This window comes from Aquarana catesbeiana, linkage group LG02 (assembly GCF_042186555.1).
Source record: "Aquarana catesbeiana isolate 2022-GZ linkage group LG02, ASM4218655v1, whole genome shotgun sequence".
Lineage (NCBI taxonomy): Eukaryota > Metazoa > Chordata > Amphibia > Anura > Ranidae > Aquarana > Aquarana catesbeiana.
This window is the reverse complement of record NC_133325.1, coordinates 652825568-652851331: the sequence shown is the minus strand read 5'-3', so window position 1 is coordinate 652851331 and position 25764 is coordinate 652825568. Positions and strand designations below refer to the sequence as shown.

General features: G+C 44.5%; 1 protein-coding gene across 9 annotated transcripts in view; it reads left to right on the top strand.

The window, feature by feature from the left end:
• Window positions 1-25764, top strand: part of TSPOAP1 (TSPO associated protein 1) — a 381255-nt gene that overhangs the window by 201192 nt on the left and 154299 nt on the right. For all 9 annotated transcript variants that reach the window (XM_073616534.1, XM_073616531.1, XM_073616535.1 and 6 more), the window contains 4 exons: window positions 166-270; window positions 1244-1294; window positions 1406-1426; window positions 23034-23229. In XM_073616534.1, the coding sequence (XP_073472635.1) occupies window positions 166-270; window positions 1244-1294; window positions 1406-1426; window positions 23034-23229 (373 nt within the window). The remainder of the gene's footprint in view (window positions 1-165; window positions 271-1243; window positions 1295-1405; window positions 1427-23033; window positions 23230-25764) is intronic.

Genomic DNA, 25764 nt, shown 5'->3' with positions numbered 1-25764 from the left:
CGGGTCCGGACCCTGGTCCTCCATGGAGTGTTGCCTGAAATTAAGCAATAGACAAATAAGGGCAGGTATGCCTGGAGGGTGTGGTATTTAATCACCACACCCTGCAATATCCGATATTTCTTAAAAAAAAAAAAAAAAAACACAACTACCTGCTTTCTTTTTTAGCACATGCGAGATGTGGTAGAGAGAAGGCAACAGCTGGAAAAAGATCACGAAGATGCCATAATAGCACTACAGAAAAGGCAGGAGGAAGTTAAACGTCTCCAGCAGGTAAGCACAGAATATGTCAATCACAAGTGTGATTTTCTGAGCCTGATCACATTACTAGCTGTCCAAATAGAGAGATATGAGCAAGCCATTTCCACTGAGCTGCTCTGGTAACTCCTGTCAGATTTTTTTTTTCACCATCTGTGTCCCATTGCGGAGATTTCCCTTCACTTCCTGTCTCATAGCCAAACCGGAAGTGAGAGGAAATTCCTGCAAATTAAGGGAGTTCCTTGGGGCCCCTCCAGGTCACCAGAACTAGTGTGCCCATTGGAAGATTTCTCCCCTGTTGCTTTTATGGGGACAACCCAAAATTTGGGGTTTTCTTTTACTTTCACTTTTGATGATAATGGTAAACAGGACAGATAGAGAGGGTGAATTTCCTTAACAGGGAAACAGACAGCAATAAACACTGACGTTTTTGAGGTGTTCTCATGCCTCTCTACTATTATCCAAAACGAATTGTACTTTAGTTGTACTTTAAAAGCTCTCGCAGACTCTCAAACTTTTCTTTAATTGGATAGAGAGTTAGGCAGGGCATAGATGCTTTTTTTTTTTCAAACAGCAAGTTGAAGAAAAAAAGATTTGAATCCCCCATCAACACACTCTGCCCATCAACACCAGCCTGTCCGTAGATGGATGGTCCCTTCTGAACTGGGCGAGTTTGAATCCATCTATGCCTGGCTTTATTTTTTTCTTGCCTTATCTTAATCGCAGTGCTACAGTTCAAAGTAAACTGAATGTGCCCAGCTTGCAAATTAAATTTTATGAGACTGTAATTTCTGATTGTTTTTGATATTAGTATACAAGGCACATTTGCCATTTTATGTTCATATTATTGTAGCTTCTCTTGATGTTTTAAAAGTCTCCAGCTCACCCAATATGCAAGCCTGATGAAGGTTGAATCCAAAAAATAAGTTGCTTTAAAGGCTATACAGTTATTAAAAATATATGCTATGTTTTTTTGTTTATATTCCAGGCCCAGGTTGAAGCCAAGAAAGAACATGAAGGAGCAGTCCATCTTTTGGAGGTACAATGGCTAAAAAAAATGTGTGTGTGTGTGTTTGTATATACTGTATATAATGTGTCTGAATATGATACTCACTAATATTTACTTGTTTTTTCTTAAATTTTAATACAGAATACTCTGGACACTTTGCAGGTATTGTATTATGAGACATCATTATTTTTGGTTCTTCTGTATGTTGTGCTTTTGAAAACCTTCAGATGAGATTTGAATCTTTTATTTTTGCCTGCTCACTTGAGAAATCCCCCACAAACGCTGATACCGTTACCATACTCCCCTGCTATTTCATTGCTCCCTCAGAGTCCTAGGACAATGCCCGGTTCTTCCAGGCATGGGGGAGAATGTGACTTCCACCCAGTATTCAGTGCCCAGGCCTAAGCCTCCCTTACCAAGCCCAAACACTGTCAAATTAGGGAGGAGAGTAAGTTATTAGCTTAGTGTAAGATGGGTTGGTCTCCTGGCTTCAATGGAACAGGGGGTGTGGAGGAGCATAAGGAAGGTTAGTATCAGTGGGTGGGAGTGGGATATTGTCCTTAAAGACAACCTAACCATTTGCCCATAATGGATAAAGCGACAAAGTCTCTTTAAAGGGCAAAACTGTGTGGATGAGCCAAACTTGTGTTAGCAACATTGTTACCACTATTGCCTGAGACAAATGTCCATCATGGGGTACTATGGAACTATGGAATAATTTGCCAGCACAAAACTTCTATATAAATATACAGTATATGATTGTGTCCACTGTCTCTCTCTGTACAATGGAGATTGTTTTACTCACATTACTATTTGTACATTGCAAATATGTAGGTTTCCTTAGTAATTTTATAGTTTAAGGACTAAAGCAGGGTATACACGGACTGAAAATTGTCCGCTTTAGCGGGACTTGTCAGACTTGCAGTCCACGTGTACTTCTGTCTGTCTGCCAGTGTAACGACCGCCTTCTGTCAAACAGACATGATGGAGATCCAGCATTTGATTAGCGCTTGTAGGCAATGGCTGCAAGTGCTGATCTATGTTTTATGGTGGGGGGCAGGTCCAAAATCATTGCACAGAGCAGATAAGTAAAGGCATGTTTGTTATTTTATGGGAAAAGAAAAAAAGCCTTAGAATCACTGTAAGTATAAGTAGAACTTTTTTAAGCTTTTCTTTTATGAACGCTATCTTAGGTTTTTCACTTCTTTATTCTGACTCATTTCTTTAATTGTACTATACATTGATTTGCCCACCACTGGCTAACAGTCTGTGATTGGCATCTCTACATCTCTTCATATTAGCTCACCTGTCAAGGTAGCAGAAGATATACCTGTCCCGAGCTTCAGAGTGGGCAGAACTCCCTTGTGGTGAGGCCATATTTGGCCACGTTCCACCCATACAAGTTTCTGTGGTCCTATTATGTACAACCCTGATCATTTAGAAAGATCATTTTCACACCTCTTTTTTTCAGGCCTCAATTTTGCATTCAATAGATATTTTCTGTTTTTGCCTGACTAGTGTAGCAGAAGGAAATCTGTTTCATGTATTTTTTTCAAAAAAAAAGAAAAAAATTTTTTTTTCACCACGAGTGTACAGGCAGCATCCTGTCAAGGTATGAAATACCTGAACTGTATTGATTATTTTTCTCTTTCGTTCATTGACGGACACAGCACTTCCATTCTTGACCTTAGGGTTATATCACCACCTTCAGAAGTAGGACTAGGCAGAAAAAAAGAACAAGCACAGCGCCGCCTAGGGGTGGTCCTTACAGGTAGTAACCCCCCACTCTGCTACAGGCAGCTCAGCTTTTTTCTGCCTAGTCTAGAAGGACCTGGCTCCCTGCTGGGACCTGTGGTTCCTTTGTTTTTTTTTTTACTTTTAATTTTAATTATTTTTGATCTGCATCTGCAATCAACTGCTGGGCTGGGTGACAGGCTGGATATCATAGATCCTGGTAGTCTCACCAGCCTGGCCACCGAGCGCGCACAGACCTGAGCTCCGCGCTGGGTTGGCCGCAACGAGCCCCATCCTATACCGGGGCGGCTGGCGAGCTAGACGCCTTGCAGGGACACATATGACCATGCACCTGACGTCACCGTGGCCGACAGTCACTCCGTTTAGGTGGGAGGTGGATCTGTCTTGGGAGTGTGACCCGCAGTCCTTGCTGGATGGGTAAGTACATGCTCCCCAGCCCGGTCCGGGCACGGTTTGGAGCAGCTGGGTATTCCCTGGGGTGGTCGGTTCTGGAGAATCTCCTCCTTGAGCTGCCTGGCAGCCATCGCCCAGTCGGTTGCTGGGTGCCACTAGGTGGACATTTTGGCCCCTACCTGACCTTTGTTGGTCCCCTCCTTGTGGTCTCTGTGCTCTCCAGGTGCAGGGTGTGTGGCAGGCATCCCCCTCCCTGTAGCAGCCGCCATTTGTTCGGGGACGGGCACCGCGGCCATTTTCCCGTAGCCGCGGTGGCCATTTTGCCTTAGTCTTTGGGCATTTCTGGTTCGGGCTCTGTCTGCAGAAGTGCGGCCAGCGTCCGTTTTCTTGTAGCCTCGTGGGGAGACTTCTGGCCTTCTAGCGCTGGACATTACACCTGCAGCCTCGCATGAGCGCGAATCTCCTTGTGGCTTATCTCGTCTGCAGGTGGACGGACAGCACACAGCACCGCTCCTCTGAGGTTTGGGTCGGGGAGGTGAGTCCCTCTGGGGTTCCCCCAGTCTGTGGCGGCTAGGGGGGGTGGTTTCCCCTCTCTCTCCCTCGTGGGCGTTCGGTCCCTGGTGGTGTCCAGCAGAGCGTGGGACTTCCATGGTGTCTGAAGCAGGTGCCCCTCCCTCAGACACCCCCGTGACGGCAGCTGGTCCATGAGAGTCTGATGTTCCCCTGGATGCTTTGTCGACAAGCCTGGAATCCTTCATCTCCTGGGTTGAAGTGGCATTCGGGCGTAAGGCGCATAAGAAACGCCCCCCTCCGTCTTGTGGGGAGGACTCTGATCCGGAGTCGGGCTCCGTCGTAGCGGGTGGCCCCTGCCTGGAGGGCTCAGATGATGCGGCCCCTGATCCTTCAAACAGGGAGGAGGAATCCTCTGCGTCCGTCAATGCACATGAAAAAGCGCTGGTGTGCACACTCATTACAGCGGTGCGTAATATGTTGAAAATTGAGGATCCGGCGGGGGCGTCTGAAGAGGTGTCGGTTCCCTTTGGGTCTCTTAAGCCGGTCCGAACTTTACTTGTCTTATTTACAAGGATTGGGAACACCCGCAGCGATCCTTCTCAGTCCCGAGACATTTTTCGGTGCGTTACCCCTTTGAGGAGACTTTGCTGAAGAAATGGTCTTCCCCTCCTGTTGTTGATCCTCCAGTATCTAGGTTGAACAAGGGGACCATGATTCCGGTGGAGGGGGCCCCTACTTTCAAGGATCCTGCCAACAGAAAAAACCGAGGTGGTTGCTCGGTCTGGTGTTACAGACGCTTACTGAGTGGGCTAAGCTATTACACCGCGAGTTGGGTAATGAGCAAGTTTCTCCGGTCTGTGTGGAACTGGCAGACTAGTTAGTGCAAGGGCTCAAGTATGTTTGTGATGTGGCCATGGACACGGCCCCACTATTTTCTAAAATCTCTGTGTCGGCCATGGTTCTTCACCGGTTGCTTTGGCTTAAGTGCTGGTCGGCGGACCAAACGTCTAAGAAGGCTTCGGCGGATTTGCCTTTCCAGGGTGGGCGGCTATTTGGAGCCACTCTGGACGACATTATAAAGGATATTACTGGGGGGAAGAGTACCTTTCTCTCGCAGTCCAAAAAGGGCAAGGAGCCCTGTCGCAGGCAGGGCCCCATCTTTTCCCGCTCACAAGCATTTTTTTCGTCCGCCCGGTTCTGCTGGCAAGTGTTCCCAGCCCACCAAGGCTCCCGTGGGTGGACCAAAGTGTCCTTGGCATCGCAAGCCTGCAGACAAGCCCTCTTCCGCATAAAGGTTTACCCCCGCCCGACTTGCGGGTGGGGGGGGGGGCACCTTCTGTGGTTTGCGGACCGGTGGACTTCCCTTCTCCGGCTACAAAATAGAGTTTCTTTCCTGTCCACAGGACAGACAGGTTTTTTCCCTCCAATCTTCATCTTCCCCCGTCTTGTCAGCAGGCTTTGTTTGGTGCAGTGCAGGACTTGCTTTTTCGGGGGGTGAAGGTTCCGCTACCAGCTTCAGAAAGGTTTCGAGGATTCTGCTCCAATCTGTTCATAGTTCCAAAGAAGCAAGGGGTTCGTGCGATCCTGGATCTCAGGGCCTTCAATTGTTTTGTGAAGGTACGGAGGTTCAGGATGGAGTCTGTTCGTTCTGTGGTGGCCGCGCTTCATCAGGGGGATTTCCTGGCCTTCCTGGACATCAAGGACGCGTACTTGCAAGTCCCCATCTGTGTTGGGCACCAGCGTTTTCTGCGATTTGCGGTCAGGGACGCACACTATCACTTTGTGGCACTTCTCTTTGGCCTGGCCTCGGCTCCCCGGGTCTTCACCAAGATGCTGGCACCGGTTCTGGCGTTGCTGAGACAGCAGGGGATCGCGGTCGTGGGCTACCTGGACGATCTCCTCCTGCGAGCAGCGTCGGCTTAAGAACTGAGGGACAATGTGGCAATTGCCATTCAAGCCTTACAAGAGTTTGGCTGGGTGTTGAACCTTCAGAAGTGCGGGTTGCTCCCGGCCCAATGCCTGAAATACTTTGGGGTTGATTCTTGACTCTGCGCGGGCGAGGGTTTTTCTTCTGCTGATCAAACTTCAGACCCTTCACTCTGCGGTGCGGTTGCTGCTGTCCTGCAAGTGGTCGTCTCTACATTTTTGCATGCGGGTTCTGGGCCTCATGGTATCCACCTTCGAGGCGATCCCATATGCCCAGTTTCACACTCTGGTCTTGCAGAGGGCGATCTTATCCAAATTACTCAAATCCCTGGCATCTCTGGCATTTGTCAGATCCGCATGGGTCGTCTGAGAAGGCCCTCGCTTCTTTGGTGGCTGCGGTCTACGGCCCTACGGACCGGGAGGTTGTTTCTCCCTCTTCATTGGATGGTGATCACGAAGGAAGCCAGCCTGACCTGCTGGAGGGGATGGGGTTCTGGGCCTTTGATCGGCCCAGGGACGCTGGACATCTGAAGAGTCTTGTCTATCAATTAACATTCTGGAGTTGTGTGCGATCAAGTTATGCCTCTTCATTTGGACGCAGCTGCTGCGCAGGTCAGGATCCAGTCGGACAATGCCATGGCGGTGGCTTACATCAACCACCAGGGGGGGCGAGGAGCTCAGCAGCAGCGCTGGAGGTCTCACATTCTGCGGTGGGCAGAACTTTGAACTTCACGTGCTGGCTCTCTTCGCCGTCTACATTCCGGGCATAGAAGACTGGCAAGCGGACTACCTGAGCCGTCAGTTGCTGGATCGGGGGGAGTGGTCGCTGTATCCGGAGGTGTTTCGTCTCATTTGCCTGCGATGGGGCACGCCGGATGTGGATCTTCTGGCCTCCCGTCTCCATTGGAAGGTGCAGAGATTCATGGCCAGAACAAGGGCTCCCTTGGTGGATGTGTCGGACGCTCTGGTGGTGCCGTTGGGGCATTAAAAGCCTTATGCCTTCCCTCCTCTTAAGCTCCTCCCTCGTCTGTTGCGCAAGGTAGAGGCCGAGGAGATGCCGGTAATTCTAATTGCTCCAGAATGGCCTTGGCGTCCATGGTACGCTGACGGGCCATTAGGGGGCAGGTGCCCCCCTTTCCCGTCCCGGCGCATTCTACCAGGGCGATTAGTGCTTCCTGGGCTTTCCGTCATCAAGCGTCTTTTTCTCAAGTGTGTAAGGCGGCTACCTGGTCGTCCGTGCACACTTTCACCAAGTTTTACAGGGTGGATGTTTGGGCAGATGCGTGTTTCGGCCTGCAAAGTTTTGCAGGCGGCCGTCTGAGATTTTGGCTCCCCATACGGTGGGTTCTGTTTGGGTGAGGTTATTTTTCCTTTTTTCTGTGTTCCCACCCCTCGTGGCACTGCTTTGGCAGATCCCTAAGGTCAAGATTGGAAGTGCTGTGTCTGTGAACAAAAGAGAAAACGGGAATCTTTTCTACTCATCGTAATATCCCTTTCTCTGAGTTCATTGACTGCCACAGCACCCACCCCTCCTGTTTGTTTGTACTGCTTTGTAACGAACTGAGCTGCCTGTAGCAGAGTGGGTTACTACCAGTAAGGACCGCCCCTTGGCGGTGCTGTGCTTGTTCTTTTTTTCTGCCTAGTCCTACTCCTGAAGGTGGTGATATAACCCTAAGGTCAAGAATCGAAGTGCTGTGTCCGTCATTGAACTGAGAGAAATGGATTTTATGGTGAGTAGAAAAAAAATCCAGTTTTTCACGGTAAGGCATAGAATGGCAAAAAGGGCCTAGGCCATTGAAGAATCGTGGGTAGGTGTCTCCTCACAAGTGCTAAAAGATTAACAAAAAACAAAATCATAATAAAAGCAACAAGTAAAGCAAATGCAGCCTTCCGGCCTTTTTTTTTTTTGTGTTTTTCATCTTTGCTTTGCTTGAGTACATCTGGTCACCATGTTGTATATATTCTGTTGGACTGCATAATGAGCCTTCCAAATTCCACCTATAACAGCATCTGTGATCTTATTATGCAAAGTCTTAATTCCTTTTAGTGACTGAACTGTCTAGTAGGTTCTGCTGACCTGGAACCAACATGCAGATGCTGAGGTCTAAAAAAAAAAAAAAGACTGTCCTATATACTTGTTCCAGGTCACTGACTCACTAGGTAATGAATCCAGGTTCAGAATGGCAGCCCAAGAGAAAGAATCACAACTCCCATGTTTCTGGTCTCACAACAAATGATTTTTTCCTACTTGGTGTTATTTAACCACTTCTGCTCCGGAAGGTTTTACTCCCTTCCTGACCAGAGCACTTTTTTACAATTTGGCACTGCGTCGCTTTAACTGCTAATTGCGCGGTCATGCAATGCTGTACCCAAACGAAATTTGCGTCCTATTTTTCCCACAAATAGAGCTTTCTTTTGATGGTATTTGATCACCTCTGCGGTTTTTATTTTTTGCGATATAAACGGAAAAAGACCGAAAATTTTGAAAAAAAATGATATTTTCTACTTTTTTGTTATAAAAAAAATCCAATTAACTCAATTATAGTCATACATTTAGGCCAGAATGTATTCAGCCACATGTCTTTGGTAAAAAAAAAGTCAATAAGCGTATATTTATTGGTTTGCGCAAAAGTTATAGCGTCTACAAACTAGGGTACATTTTCTGGAATTTACACAGCTTTTAGTTTATGACTGCCTATCTCATTTCTTGAGGTGCTAAAATGGCAGGGCAGTACAACCCCCCCCCCCCATATTACCCCATTTTGGAAAGTAGACCCCCCCAAGGAAATTGCTGAGGGGCATGTTGAGCCCATTGAATATTTAATACTTTTGTCCCAAGCAGGGCTGATGCAAGGATTTTTGACACCCTAGGCAAAACCTCATTTTGCCGCCCCCTCCACTTGGCTCTGCCCCTGACTTCACCCACTTTCCCTGCCCATGTATAGAGTGGAGGTGGCTGGGTGGAGATTTTTGCGGTGCCTCGCCACTTATTTCTTCAGCCGTGGTCCTGCAGGCCAGCACCTGCGCCTCTGGATCTGACCTGAAGACAAATAGTGGCAACACTAACTCGCTTCCTCACACCAGCTTTGATCCACAGGTGTATAGACAGGCTAGGGTAGTATATGGACAGGCTAGGGTAGTATATAGACAGGGTGGTATATAGCCAGGGTGGCATACGGACAGGCCAGGATGGTATGTAGACAGGGTAGTGTATATGGACAGGGTGGTATATAGACAGGGTGGTGTATATAGACAGGGTGGTGTATATAGACAGGGTGGTGTATGTGGACAGGGTGGTATGTGGACAGGGTGGTATATGGACAGGCCAGGCCCTAGTCTAGTGGGGGAGAGAATGAGGGAGAGGAGGAGGAAGAGCGGTTTAAGGAAAAGAGGAGGGGAAGGGTAGAGAGAGAAAAAGAAAGGGGGAGGGGGGAAGAAGGTGCAGAGCACAAAGTGATGGGAACAGAGAAGGGGGGTTGTTCTGGGGATGGGTGGTATGTGGACAGGGTGGTATGTGGGCAGGGTGGTATGTGGGCAGGGTGGTATATGGACAGGCCAGGCCCTAGTCTAGTGGGGGAGAGGGGGAAAGAATGAGGGAGAGGAGGAGGAAGAGAGGTGTAAGGAAAAGAGAAGGGGAAGGGTAGAGAGAGAAAAAGAAAGGGGGAGGGGGGAAGAAGGTGAAGAGCACAAAGTGGTGGGAACAGAGAAGGGGGGTTGTTCTGGGAATGGAAGTCACACTCACCAATTATGTCTCCCCCATTCAGTCTGGTGTCCCTCAGGGCTGTGGAATGTACTGTTTGAAAAGTGCCACTCAGCTGTTCACAGAACTCCTCTTGCAGCACAGAGCAAGTGCATGCCATGCATGTGGATGGAGTGTGGGCGGGGTTGGGCAGGCACAAATGGGAGGTGGATCGGATTGGAGAAGCAGCAGAGTGAGGGCGGGGTTAGGAGGACAGTGGAGACAGGACACAGCCCGACTCCTGTGTAAGCTGGCTTTCCCCGCTCTCACTGTGTGACTATGACAGGATGCCAGAGGCTGGAGATAGAGGTATAGCTGCTCTCCATCTCCACACTACAAGTTATGGTGCCTGGGGGAGAAGACGCTCCTCTCGCAGCTGCCCACACAGACTCTACCCCCTGCTCTGCCTGCGCTTGTTTATCCTTATCACTGCCCGGCTCAACCTCTGGCTTGTCACCCCGCATCCCGCAATAGAGCGGCAATCTGCTTGGTGCTGCGGGTGTGTAATAGCAGGGAGCGGTGCAGAGTCACTTTGTCAGCAAGGATTTTACCGCCCCTCCTGTCCTGCCGCCCTAGGCGGCTGCCTGTTCTGCCTAATGGTTACGCCGGCCCTGGTCCTAAGTGATTGAATAATGACAAAAAAAAAAATATTTGACAAAAAGTTGTCACTAAATGATATATTGCTCACACATGCCTTGGTTATATGTGGAATTGCACCCCAAAATACATTTTGCTGCTTCTCCTGACTACGGGGATACCACATGTGTGGGACTTTTTTGGAGCCTAGCCACGTATGAGGCCCCGAAAACCAAGCACCGCCTTCAGGATTTCTAAGGACGTAAATTTTTGATTTCACTCCTCACTACCTATCACAGTTTTGAAGGCCATAAAATGCCAAGATGGCACAACCCCCCCCCCCCCCCCAAATGACCCCATTTTGGAAAGTAGACTCCCCAAGCTATTTGCTGAGAGGCATGTTGAGTCCATGGAATATTTTATATTTTGCCACAAGGAAAATGACACCTTTTTTTTTTTTTTTTTTTGCACAAAGTTGTCACTAAATGATATATTGCTCAAACATGCCATGGGCATATGTGGAATTACACCCCAAAATACATTCTGCTGCTTCTCCTGAATACGGAGATACCACTAATGTGGGACTTTTTGGGAGCCTAGCTGCGTACGGGGCCCTGAAAACCAATCACCGCCTTCAGGATTTCTAAGGGCGTAAATTTTTGATTTCACTCCTCACTACCTATCAGTTTCAAAGGCCATAAAATGCCAAGATGGCACAACCCCCTCCCAAATGACCCCATTTTGGAAAGTAGACACCCCGAGCTATTTGCTGAGAGGCATGGTGAGTATTTTGCAGCTCTCATTTGTTTTTGAAAATGAAGAAAGAAAAGAAAATTTTTTTTTTTTTTTTTTTTTTTTCAATTTTCAAAACTTTGTGACAAAAAGCGAGGTCTGCAAAATACTCACTATACCTCTCAGCAAATAGCTTTGGTGTCTACTTTCCAAAATGGGGTCATTTGGGGGGCGTTTGTGCCATCTGGGCATTCCATGGCCTCCGAAACTGTGATAGGCAGTGAGGAGTGAAATCAAAAATTTACACCCTTAGAAACCCTGAAGGCGGTGCTTGGTTTTCGGGGTCCCGTACGCGGCTAGGCTCCCAAAAAGTCTCACACATGTGGTATCTCAGTACTCAGGAGAAGCAACAGAATGTATTTTGGGGTGTAATTTCACATATGCCCATGGCATGTTTGAGCAATATATCATTTAGTGACAACTTTGTGCAAAAAAAAATTGTCTTTTTCCCGCAGCTTGTGTCACATATAAAATATTCCATGGACTTGACATGCCTCTCAGCAAATAGCTTGGAGTGTCTACTTTCCAAAATGGGGTCATTTGGGGGGGGGGGGGGTTGAGCTGTCCTGGCATTTGATGCACAACATTTAGAAGCTTATGTCACACGTCACCCACTCTTCTAACCACTTGAAGACAAAGCCCTTTCTGACACTTTTTGTTTACATGAAAAAATAATTTTTTTTTTTTGCAAGAAAATTACTTTGATCCCCCAAACATTATATATATTTTGTTTAAAGCAAAGGCCCTACAGATTAAAATGGTGGGTGTTTCATTTTTTTTTCACACAGTATTTGCGCAGCGATTTTTCAAACGCATTTTTTCTGGGTAAAAACACACTTTTTAAAATTTTAATGCACTAAAACACACTATATTGCCCGAATGTTTGATGAAATAAAAAAGATGATCTTAGGCCGAGTACATGGATACCAACACGACATGCTTTAAAATTGCGCACAAACGTGCAGTGGCGACAAACTACATACATTTGTAAAAGCCTTTACAGGTTACCACTTTAGATTTACAGAGGAGGTCTACTGCTAAAATTACTGCCCTCGATCTGACCTTCACGGTGATACCTCACATGCATGGTGCAATTGCTGTTTACATTTGACGCCAGACCAAAGCTTGCATTCGCCTTTGCTCGAGAGCAGGGGGGGGACAGGGGTGCTTTTTTTTTTTTTTTTTTCTTTTTTTTTTAACCTGTTCCTTTTCATTTTTTTTTAAATCATTTTTATTGTTATGAAATGCTCTTAGCTTCCGGTTTCTTAGCCATAGAGATAATTCGGGCCATTCTGGTCTTTGATCAGCTCTATGGTCAGCTGGGCGAATCACCGGCTGCATTCTCGGGTTGCCTGTTGGGACAGGAGAGCCAGAGAATAACATGGAAGATGGTGGGGGGGGGGGTATTCCCTCCCACTGCTTGTAAAAGCAGTCTAGAGGCTAATTAGCCACTAGGATTGCTTTTACATGAAAGCCAAATGCTGGCTGAAAAGAATGATATCAAGGCGATACCTAAACCTGCAGGCATCATTCTGATATAACCACTCATAGTCCAGCAAAATACCAGTACGTTGCTGGTCCTTGTTGGGCATATATTGTAATCCTTTTTTTTTTTTTTTCTTTCATGCAGCCTGTGGGCTGCATGAAAAAAAGAGATTGATCGGTGGGTATGTTCACCATTAGAATACCTCCCTTCATCCACCCACTTCTAATGATAGGCATACATGCACCATTTATATATGCCGAAGCACCAATACCTGAAAACAAAAAAATGGTTAACAATAAAACACAGTAAACAGTAAAGTATAAAAAAATTACATACCTGAAAAGCAAACATGATAAAACATAATAACAATAAAACATTGCAGAATAGAATACAGTAAAAAAGAGCAGAACAATAGAGGGAGAATATATAGAGAGAGAGAACAATAAAACGACAACTATTTTGTTTTTTTTTTTATTTTATATTTTTTTGTGTATTTTATATATATATATTTTTTTTACACTTTTATTTGTAACGGTTCGGTTCCATGTTCGGGTCCCTCAAAATGCGGTGGCATCTTGGGAGACTCTGTGAAAGTGTGCCTAGTCTGTGCAATGCTGTACCCTACGCTAAAACTCAACTAGTGTATGGTAGCGTTCAAAACATTCACCAATGCAAAGACCAGGATTGTCAGGACAGGAGGGACAATAATAGCGGGTGTCACGCCTATATCCGCGCTTTCTACAGACACAACATTTTCTTTGGGGGGGCTAGTTGGGTAGGGGTACTCGGGAGGACATAAGGAAAATGCCTCTCATGCAGCCGGCTTACTGCATTTGGATTGGGATGGTGAGGTGGAGCAACGCCTGGAAACAGAAGGGCTCTGACGATCTGTTCCTGGAATTTAAGGAAGGATCCAGTCCGTCCTGAAGCTCTGTATAGCACATGAGCGTTCAGCAAAGCCAATTGAAATAAGTATACAGACACTTTTTTATACCAGCGTCTGGCCTTACGGGCAACTAGGTACGGCGCCAACAACTGGTCGTGGGGGTCCACCCCTCCTATATTTTGGTTATATTTGTGGACACAGAGGGGTTTCTCCACAACACCAGTCGCCGTAGTAATTTGGACAGTCATGTCTGCATGTAGGGAGGTAAGAACAAAAACATTCTTCTTATCCCTCCACTTCATAGCGAGCAAGTTATTACACTTTAAGCAGGCTCTCTCCCCCAGCCTAAGACGGGAATCTACAAGCCGCTGGGGAAAGCCCAACGATTAGATCGCACGGTGCCACATGCTCCAATCTGATGATCAAACACGTGACTAAAAAGTGTCACGCTTGTGTAATAATTGTCCACGTACAAGTGGTACCCCTTTCCGAATAAGGGTGACACCAAGTCCCACACAATCTTGCCAGCTCTTCCTATGTAATCAGGGCAGTTTGTCGGCTCTACGTGACTATCTCTTCCCTCGTAAACCATAAAACTACATGTATAGCCTGTGGCCCTGTCACAGAGCTTATACATCTTGACCCCTTATCTGGAACGCTTCCTGTGAAGATACTGTTTGAATGACAAGCGGCCAGAAAACGTAATCAGGGACTCATCAACGCAGACAACTTGATGGGGAGTAAACAAGTCTGCAAAACGTTGGTTGAAGTGGTTTACGAGGGGCCGATTTTGTAGAGCCATATCCAGGGTCTCCACGAGGACGAGAAAATAGAAATGATTCGCGCTATATAAATTAGTAAATGTGTGGCCGTTTAGTCACACCAAAAACACTAAATGCAACCTGTGTAAATGAATACATAACCATATGTGCAATAGTGTATCTCAATCAATGCAAACAAATGTAGAGGATAAAGTCCAAACAAAATAAATGTACTGAAAAGTCATTTGTGAATAATTGAAAAAATAGTCCATAAGAAGAACCCAAAAAGAGTGGAAATAGCGATCACGGGTTTTTCAACCACATGGAGCCTCAGATATATGGGACCACCACCAACAGTGAGAGCCTGGCCGCTTACCAGAACCCCATGACCCCCCGTTACAGAGGGTCTAAAGGGCTTTTGAGATCCTAGTAATCCGAGCTATCCAGGAACAGAGATGGAGGTGGAAACTGGAAGGAGCGTCAGGTGTTGGGATGAAGATGGATGGGTCCACAGGAAGGGGGCTCAGACATGTAAAATAAGATAATCAGCATCATCAGACGGAAGAACAAACTGTGGCACCGGCCGGATGACCACAGATAGCTCGTCCTGTTAGATGTACAGCGGCAGTGGGAGGTGGCGCGATGATACCGCTCAGCCCTACGCTGCGTTTCGCAAAAAAAATGCGTCTTCCAGGGGCACGAGGTCTCCACGAGGACGACAGAGTTTATGACCCTAAAACCTAACTTATATCACCCGCCGGGCGATCAGGAGGTTAAACCTTTATTAGGTAATAAACGGCGGGTGCCCTGACACTATAAAAAACAAACTAACCAGCGTCACCCAGCATAACAGTTATACGGTGATCACTGGTGAAAGGGTTAACTGGGGGCAATCAGGGGGTTAAAAACTTTACGAGGTAGTGTATGGGGGTACCTGATGCTATTAAAACCTTACGCTGAACCTAAATACTTACCTGGCTAACTAGCATCACCTGTGACACTAATACGGCGATCAGAAAAAAGATTTCTTGGCGACGGGTTAACTGGGGGGTGATCAAGGGGTTAAACCTTTATTGGGGGGGGTTAGGGGGGTACCCTAGACCTAAAGGGGCCTACCACTAACTGCCCTACCACTTATAACAGTCACAAATGACACCAATGCAGTAATCAGTAAAAAAAAAAAAAAAAAAAAACTGCTATTGGTGTCACTGTGACAGGGGGGTGAATAGTGTGCCTGCGTGTTCTACTGTAATGTGTAGTGTTGCTGCACTTACTTGATGTCTTCTCTCCTCGGAAGCCGTAACGAAAAGGCTTCAGCAGGAGCGATGACATCACTTCCTCCGCTTCTGTTTACAGTTCCGAAGCAGAGGAAGCTCCTCATTTGCCAGGAGCGATCGTGAGGGGGTGGCCATGAATCAGTGGCCTCCCCCTCAGCACGGATCGCTCCTGGAGCTAATCCGACTGCCGCAGGCACCGGGGGGGTCTGATTGGACCCTCCGCCCGCGGGCAGGCAGGGATGTACAGGTAAGCCCTTATGCCTGCCCGTGCCATTGTGCCGACGTAAATCAGCGTGTGGCAGTTGGCAACTGGTTAAGTATTAAAGTGGAGTTCCACCCAAAAGTGGAACTTCCGCTCGCTTGTCTCCTCTCCCCCTCCGGGGCCACAATTGGCACCTTTCAGGGGGAGGGGGAACAAGGATACCTGTCTTTGATGGGTATCCTGTTCCCACTTCCGGGAGTCCGTGCCGCGGTCCATGACGTCACCGCGGGGCTCCCTCCTCCTCCCCCTGTCGCTGGGCCAGTAGAAGAGAGGAGCGAGGCCTCGCATGTGCGCAATAGGGTTCCCGGTGTGAAGCCGTAAGGCTACACTGCTGGGTTCCCTTACCCGCAATGGCGGGCAGCACCTGACAGCTGATAGAAACATCAGCTGCGGTGCCAACATCGCTGGACTCCAGGACAGGTAAGTGTCCTATTATTAAAAGCCAGCAGCTGCTGGCTTTTAATTTTTTTTTTTTTCTTTTGGGGGCGGACCTCCGCTTTAATGTAAAGGGAACACTATATTATTACTCAATAAGACCTGAAATCTAACCTCAAACAAATCTACGTACAGTGGAGCAAAAAAGTATTTAGTCAGCCACCAAGTGTGCAAGTTCTTCCACTTAAAAAGATGAGAGAGGCTTGTAATTGTCATCATAGGTATACCTCAACTATGAGAGACAAAATGTGGAAACAAATCCAGACAATCACATTGTCTGATTTTTGAAAGAATTTATTTGCAAATTATGGTGGAAAATAAGTATTTGGTCAATATCAAAAGTTTATCTCAATACTTTGTTATATATCCTTTGTTGGCAATGACAGAGGTCAAACGTTTTCTGTAAGTCTTCACAAGGTTGTCACACACTGTTGCTGGTATATTTGCCCATTCCTCCATGCAGATCTCCTCTAGAGCGGTGATGTTTTGGGCCTGTCGCTGGGCAACACGGACTTTCAACTCCCTCCAAAGGTTTTCTATGGGGTTGAGATCTGGAGACTGGCTAGGCCACTCCAGGACCTTGAAATGCTTCTTACGAAGCCACTCCTTCGTTGCCCGGGCGGTGTGTTTGGGATCATTGTCATGCTGAAAGACCCAGCCACGTTTCATCTTCAATGCCCTTGCTGATGGGAGGAGGTTTGCATTCAAAATCTCACGATACATGGCCCCATTCATTCTTCCATGTACACAGATCAGTCGTCCTGTTCCCTTTGCAGAGAAACGGCCCCAAATCATGATGTTGCCACCCCCATGCTTCACAGTAGGTATGGTGTTCTTTGGTTGCAACTCAGCATTCTCTCTCCTCCAAACACGACGAGTTGTGTTTCTACCAAACAGTTCTACTTTTGTTTCATCTGACCATATGACATTCTACCAAACCTCTTCTGGATCATCCACATCCTCTCGAGCAAACCTCAGACGGGCCCGGACATGTACTGGCTTAAGCAGGGGGACATGTCTGGCACTGCAAGATCTGAGTCCCTGGCGGTGTAGTGTGTTACTGATGGTAGCCTTTGTTACGTTGGTCCCAGCTCTCTGCAGGTCATTCACTAGGTCCCCCCATGTGGTTCTCGTATTTTTGCTCACCGTTCTTGTGATCATTTTGACCCCACGGGGTGAGATCTTGCATGGAGCCCCAGATCAGTAGTCTTGTATGTCTTCCATTTTCTAATTGCTCCCACAGTTGATTTCTTCACACCAAGCTGCTTGCCTATTGCAGATTCAGTCTTCCCAGCCTGGTGCAGGACTACAATTTTGTTTCTGGTGTCCTTCGACAGCTCATTGGTCTTCACCATAGTGGAATTTGGAGTGTGACTGTTTGAGGTTGTAGACAGGTGTCTTTTATATTAATAAGTTCAAACAGGTGCCATTAATATAAGTAATGAGTGCAGGACAGAGAAGTCTCTTAAAGAAGAAGATACAGGTCTGTGAGAGACAGAAATCTTGCTTGTTTGTAGGTGACCAAATACTTATTTTCCACCATAATTTGCAAATAAATTTTTTCAAAAATCAGACAATGTGATTGTCTGGATTTGTTTTCACATTTTGTCTCTCATAGTTGAAGTATGCCTATGATGACAATTACAGGCCTCTCTCATCTTTTTAAGTGGGATAACTTGCACAATTGAGAGAAATAGGGAGAAGGTTGGTGCTGCGCTATGCACAAAAATAGCTGCTTACGAATAATATAAGTAGAGGGCTGCTAAAGAATAGTGCAAACCACTAAATAGATCTCAACTAAACGACATGCTAATATCCAATTGCGAAATGGACACATATGCTATGTGCTAAATACTACAAAAAATATACAACGAAAACATGAGTGTAGTAATGTGTAGATATAAATGGATGCATATACCAAATCAAACGAACACATAAAACAAAAAAATGAATATAGCAGGAAGATATAATATGCAAAAAACATAAAATCAGTGTGCAATCACAATATTGTAAACAACTTCCTGTGTAGATGTGCAAAAAACGCATAAAAAGTGCATAGTGGTTTGTGACATAAATATTCCAATAAGATCTAGTAGCAAGAAGCGTCCGGATACCATGCAACTGTGTACATACGTGAAAAAACACAAAGTATAATGTGATACTGTCCTCTAAAATGCAATGCAAAAAAGTCCAATGTGCTCAAAAGAATGCAGTGAAGTGCCTGGAATCAAATAAATCTGTGTCCTCTTCGTGCATAAATCACACTAAAGTAAGCAGTGGCCCCTTACCTAGCGGCACTAGGTAAACCGCAAAGAAGTAAATACAGGTGACTGTGGTCTTTACTTGGGGTCCTAGGCCAGCGCGGATCCTGTCTCTGCCTCCATGCCTCAATGCAAGTGGGACCGATAATAAAGGACAAGGGGGTACCATATAGTGTAGTATGTTTTTAAGCAAAGTTTTATTCAAATCATCAAGATGTACTCACATTAGATGTAACAAAACGAAACCTCTCTCCTACGAGCAGCGAGCTCATTAGCCTCAGTCAGTATGAAGTGCCCATTCCGTCCATGCGCGTGACGTCACCAATCACGTGACTTCATCAGGGGATAAACGAAAAGGCACTTTGCTGTCTTTAAATAGTCTAAACCATTATTGCTAATGGGCGGCCATTTTCTTGTAGCCGCGTCCGCCATTATTTGGAAGGCCATGTGCGCGGCCATTTTTTGGTTTGTAAATTCTCTATTAACATAACGACAGGTGGAAGCAGGCTCACTGCGCATCTCCATGCCTACAGTGTACAGCAAACGGAGGCGCAGCCTGAATGTACGGAGAGGGCTGGTCTGTCGGCACAAAATGCTGTGAGATTGATCAAACTGCTCACGACAGACAAACCGTTTTGGGAAAAAAATTATCATCAGAGCAAATGTCTGAATGGGATAAAAACTACAAATGGGAAATATATCATTACAATTATAAAAATATATATAAAAAATTGAGTATAAAAAATTAAAAAATTTTTAAAACTTTAATTGATCTCTGTGTGTAGTAAAAATATTAATTAAAGACTATGCAATTAAAAACATTCTCAGTGTAACTGGGGACAGAATGGGCCTCAACACTGGTCCGTGCATATACACTCAAATACATATCTCATAGACCTGGCATTATACATATCACATAGGCCTGGCATTATACACGAATAGAAACATAAATAAATACAGAGAGGGGGGATATTACATACTGGAAGCAATAAACTAAATCCATAAAACCAGTGGATCAGATGCGTGTACATCCACTAACAGACCATGTGGGTGTCCATGCATCTGTTAAAACAATATATCTCTTTTCCTTCAATCGATTAGTATCCCTTCACACAAAAGATTGTGCCAAGGGTGGATGATAAAAGAGTGAGAGAGGATTGTGATAAGGGTAGATGATAAAAAATGGGAAAGGTCGACATATATACTGATGCTCGGGTTAAAAATCGCTAAGGAAACAGTTCAGATCAAATTTGATATTCAAACCTCTAGGCGAGAGTGTGTCTAATGTGAATATCCATTTAGATTCCAACTGGCTGAGGGTCCTAACTTTGTGGCCCCCTCGCCAGTGTCTAACATACGGTTCTATTCCCCAGAATCTTAACTGTGTGGGGTCTTTGTTGTGACACAGCAAGAAATGCTTGGATACGCTGTGTTTATCGTACCCATTCAGGATGTTTTTCACATGTTCCTTAATCCTTACCCTGAGGGTTTTTTTAGTGCGGCCTATATACTGAAGGCCGCAGCTACACTCAAGAGCATATATTGCTCCTTCCGTGTTACAACAGATAAACTCTTTGACTTCGTATGTCTCTCCCGTGCTGGTTGATGTGAAGTGAAATTTCTTTTCGTTGGGGCGTTCTGTTCTTAAACATGCAAAGCATCTTTTACATGGGAAGAAGCAATTTCCCGTGAAAAAGGAAAATGCTTTCTTTGGTGGATCAATTATATTCTTTACAATTTTATCTCAGAGAGTACCCACATTAATACCTATCTAGATCAGGCAGAATTAATTAGACAGAGATTTGCTACGAAGGGCTATGACCAGCGATTTATCAAAGTTAAAATATTCGAAGTAAAAGAAATGGATCGAAAAGAACTGATTAAGGATAAAGCCTCAAAGGAGACGACATTAGCGGTAGCACCCATAATCCTGGAGTTTAATTCACAGTACAAAAAAATCGAGAGGATCATCAAAAAACACTGGCATATACTTCTGGCAGATAAGGACTTACAGGACAGGTTACCAACCAACCCCCAATTTATATACAAGAAAGCACCAACTCTCTGAGATAAAATTGTGAAGAATATAATTGATCCACCAAAGAAAGCATTTTCCTTTTTCACGGGAAATGGCTTCTTCCCGTGTAAAAGATGCTTTGCATGTTTAAGAACAGAACGCCCCAACGAAAAGAAATTTCACTTCACATCAACCAGCACGGGAGAGACATACGAAGTCAAAGAGTTCATCTGTTGTAACACGGAAGGAGCAGTATATGCCCTTGAGTGTAGCTGCGGCCTACAGTATATAGGCCACACTAAAAGACCCTTCAGGGTAAGGATTAAGAAACATGTGAAAAACATCCTGAATGGGTACGATAAACACAGCATATCCAAGCATTTCTTGTGTCACAACAAAGACCCCACACAGTTAAGATTCTGGGGAATAGAACCGTATGTTAGACACTGGCGAGGGGGCCACAAAGTTAGGACCCTCAGCCAGTTGGAATCTAAACGGATATTCACATTAGACACACTCTCGCCTAGAGGTTTGAATATCGAATTTGATCTGAACTGTTTCCTTAGCGATTTTTAACCCGAGCATCAGTATATATGTCGACCTTTCCCATTTTTTATCATCTACCCTTATCACAATCCTCTCCCACTCTTTTATCATCCACCCTTGGCACAATCTTTTGTGTGAAGGGATACTGGTCGATTGAAGGAAAAGAGATATATTGTTTTAACAGATGCATGGACACCCACATGGTCTGTTGTTAGTGGATGTACACGCATCTGATCCACTGGTTTTATGGATTTCGTTTATTGCTTCCAGTATGTAATATCCCCCCTCTCTGTATTTATGTTTCTATTCATGTATAATGCCAGGCCTATGTGATATGTATAATGCCAGGTCTATGAGATATGTATTTGAGTGTATATGCACAGACCAGTGTTGAGGCCCATTCTGTCCCCAGTTACACTGAGAATGTTTTTAATTACATAGTCTTTAATTAATATTTTTACTACACACACAGATCAATTAAAGTTTTTACATTTTTTAAATTTTTTATATATATTTTTATAATTTTAATTATATATTTCCCATTTGTAGTTTTTATCCCATTCAGACATTTGCTCTGATGATAATTTTTTTCCCAAAACGGTTTGTCTGTCGTGAGCAGTTTGATCAATCTCACAGCATTTTGTGCCAACAGACCAGCCCTCTCCGTACATTCAGGCTGCGCCTCCGTTTGCTGTACACTGTAGGCATGGAGATGCGCAGTGAGCCTGCTTCCACCTGTCGTTATGTTAATAGAGAATTTACAAACCAAAAAATGGCCGCGCACACGGCCTTCCAAATAATGGCGGATGCGGCTACAAGAAAATGGCCGCCCATTAGCAATAATGGTTTAGACTATTTAAAGACAGCAAAGTGCCTTTTCGTTTATCCCCTGATGAAGTCATGTGATTGGTAACGTCACACGTAGGGACGGAATGGGCACTTCATACTGACTGAGGCTAACGAGCTCGCTGCTCGTAGGAGAGAGGTTTTGTTTTGTTACATCTAATGTGAGTACATCTTGATGATTTGAATAAAGCTCTGCTTAAAAACATACTACACTATATGGTACCCCCCTGTCCTTTATTATCGGTCCCACTTGCATTGAGGCATGGAGGCAGAGACAGGATCCGCGTTGGCCTAGGACCCCAAGTAAAGACTACAGTCACGTGTATTTACTTCTCTGCGGTTTACCTAGTGCCGCTAGGTAAGGGGCCACTGCTTACTTTAGTGTGATTTATGCACGAAGAGGACACAGATTTATTTGATTCCAGGCACTTCACTGCATTCTTTTGAGCACATTGGACTTTTTTGCATTGCATTTTAGAGGACAGTATCACATTATACTTTGTGTTTTTTCACGTATGTACACAGTTGCATGGTATCCGGACGCTTCTTGCTACTAGATCTAATTGGATTATTGATTGTTGTGACACTGTGTGATCTTATTGGAATATTTATGTCACAAACCACTGTGCACTTTTTATGAGTTTTTTGCACGTCTGCACAGGAAGGTGTTTACAATATTGTGATTGCACACTGATTTTATGTTTTTTGCATATTTTATCTTCCTGCTATATTCATTTTTTTGTTTTATGTGTTCGTTTGATTTGGTATATGCATCCATTTATATTTATATCTACACATTACTACACTCATGTTTTCGTTGTATATTTTTTGTAGTATTTAGCACATAGCATATGTGTCCATTTCGCAATTGGATATTAGCATGTCATTTTAGTTGAGATCTATTTAGTGGTTTGCACTATTCTTTAGCAGCCCTCTACTTATATTATTTGTAAGCAGCTATTTTTGTGGATAGCGCAGCACCAACCTTCTCCCTATTTCTCTCCATTTTTTGGGCTCCGTTTGACCCCATTTCAGTGCGTGCAGCTGTTCATACTTGCATTTTTTTTTACCCCTCATTTCTCCATCATGGTAGCGCAGGAATAATCCACACTACAACTTGCACAATTGGTGGCTGACTAAATACTTTTTTGCCCCACCGTACATTCTCTGTATTAGTTGATTTTGATTATGCATCTGATCTGCTTTGCACACCTTTGCTCTTGACTGTTTTCCACATTACTTTATCTCAGTTTAAAGATCATATCCCTCCAAGTGTGCTATATTTTTTTATTTTTTAGGCTACGGTGAAGGTCTTAGAGGAAAAATGTCGTAGTCAGACAGAGCAGTTCAGTCTGCTGTCACACGAGTTGGAAAAATTTCGTCTGCAAACAGGAAACATTGACCTCCTCACCTCTACACTGGTGAATTCAGAACTACCTCCACCTCAGTGTTGCTCCACTCCTAGTCTTTCTTCAGTCAAGCAGGACACAACGGGTAATTCTCTACATGGGTTTCATGAATCCAATATACTGTTTATTATGAAGTTGCTTGTCTTTCCAATAGGTAAATCACACAAACACCTGTATTTGAATTATAATTGAATAGCCTTGACATTTCAATCATAGGTTACTGCTTTCTTGGCTGCATTTTAAATTGAACTTTTCACCAGTAGGGATGAGCAGATCTCCATGGGTTCGATTCATAAGGGGCTTGTCAAATCCTGCTTGAAATCCATTAAACACAAACCTAGCATCAAGCCCCACTGAAATCTGGGAGGGGGGGGGATGCTAAACCTCAAGCTAAATTCTGACCAATTTCTAAGCTAATAAGCAAACTATTGTCAAAAAACACAGAGTTCAGCAATCTATAAGCAGCTTTGTTAGGCCTCCATATATGAGGGAAAGATGAGTCGGGTTTTATCTTGAAATAAAAAATGGCATGTATTATTTTAGTGAAAATAGCCACAAAAAAATTTGAGTGGCAGAGCACTGTAATACAACGCAAACTTTAAGTCAACCCTAGATTCTCCTTGCAGCAAACATTAGAAATTCGTCAATTGATGTCCAGCTGCAGAAACCTTGTGCGGCAGCTTTACAGTGCCGGAATACAGGAATAAAACGCAAATTGTGAGATGCAAAACATGATTTACCCTACAGCAAACATTTGAAACTTGCCAGCTGAGGTCAAATTGTGGAAACACTATGTGGCAGCTTTGCAGTAGCAATTTTTTTTGTGGTAGAGAGATGAGGCAAATGTAGCATTAGCAGCAGGGATTTTGGAGTTCTTAAAAAATACAAGACTGGTTCATTTTAACCCCTGCAAGCCTCAGCCTTTTTCTGACACTTGTTGCTTACAAGTTAAAATCAGTATTATTTGCTAGAAAATTACATAGAACCCTCAAACATTATATATATATATATATATATATATATATATATATATATATATATATATATATATATATATATATATATATATATATATATAAATATGTATGTATGTGTGTGTGTGTGTGTATATGTGTATATATATATGTGTGTGTGTGTGTATATATATATATATATATATATATATATATATATATATATATATATATATATATACATTTTTTTTTTTTTTTTTTTTAAGTAGAGACCCTAGAGAATAAAATGGCGATCGTTGCAATATTTTATGTCACACTATATTTGCGCAGCAGTCTTTCAAATGCTATTTTTTTTGGGAAGAAATACACTTTCATGAATTAAAAAAAAAAACGAAACAGTAAAACAAAGTAAAGGTGCTACACAGAGAAAAACATAAAGCAACGTTCTAAATTGAAAAAGTGACTGTGTCTTCCAATATTATGTGTTTCCACACTTCTAAACACTTCAAATCCATAAGGAATGAGAATGAGAAATGAGAGTGCAGTGAATGCTTCCTAAAAACATGCAGTGATAAACCACTGGTGGAAATCAAATCTTACTGGATTTTATGTACCCCCATTTGGAGGGGAAGGTGAAAATGGGTCCTTTAATATGAATAAATGTGCCACTTAAACTGAATCTGTGCACAGACTATGCAGACTAAAGTTCTTACGTATTCTGAACAAGCAGTAAACACACTTTAGCCTTGGTTAGCACTGCACACCGCATGTGTTTTCCACAGAAATCACACTGCATTCCTGTGCAATTCACATGCGATTCTGTGCAGTGCAATTTGAGCCCATTCATTTTGGATGGCTCACATCACACCACATCTGCATGAAAAATGTGCGGGTAGCTTTTTTTGTTGTTCACGCTGGAACCAGATCGCATGGGTCTTTACAAACGCACTGCGTTTTGAGACCGGCTTTCGGGGTGTCATTAACTTTCGATTGACACCCGAAGCAGATCTCATGAACACAGTGCGATTGCTATGTGGTGTGGGAAACACAGGAATTGCTGCGTTTCCTGCACCACACCAGTATATACCAGGGCTTAAAACAAGTCCATATTCACCACTGTAGCTATGCACTTTGTAAAAAAATTAATCTTTAAAGTTTGCAACAGAGCAAAAAAAACCACGTAGTTTGTGCCTATGGACACACGTGGCACCAGTGGGTAACCCCGGAAGAGAAGGTTTAGGTCCGCTCTGTGCAACTAAACATTCCAGTAGTTTTATTCCCTCCCCACTCCGTCTTCAGCAGTTCCCTCCTCTCTCCTTGCTCTCACAGGACACAGAGGCAGTAGTGGGGAGCCATTGGGAGGTGGGACCGAGCCACACTGTGTGTGTGTCTATGGATGCACACAGCCTGGCTTGGGAGCGCACCCGTATGTGTGTCCCCATAGCATACAGCTTGCTATGGGGGCACACAGTGAAGGAGTGGAGAGTGTCGGTGGGGGGACCCCAGAAGAGGAGGTAAGGGTCCACTCTCCAATGTAAGTGCACAGAGCAGGTAAGTATAACAGGATTATTATTTTAGGTTGAAGAAAAGAACTTTAGAACCACTCTAAACACATAGTGACTCTTGGCAGTTAGAAACCAACTAAAACCCACTTTAGGGCTCATGCA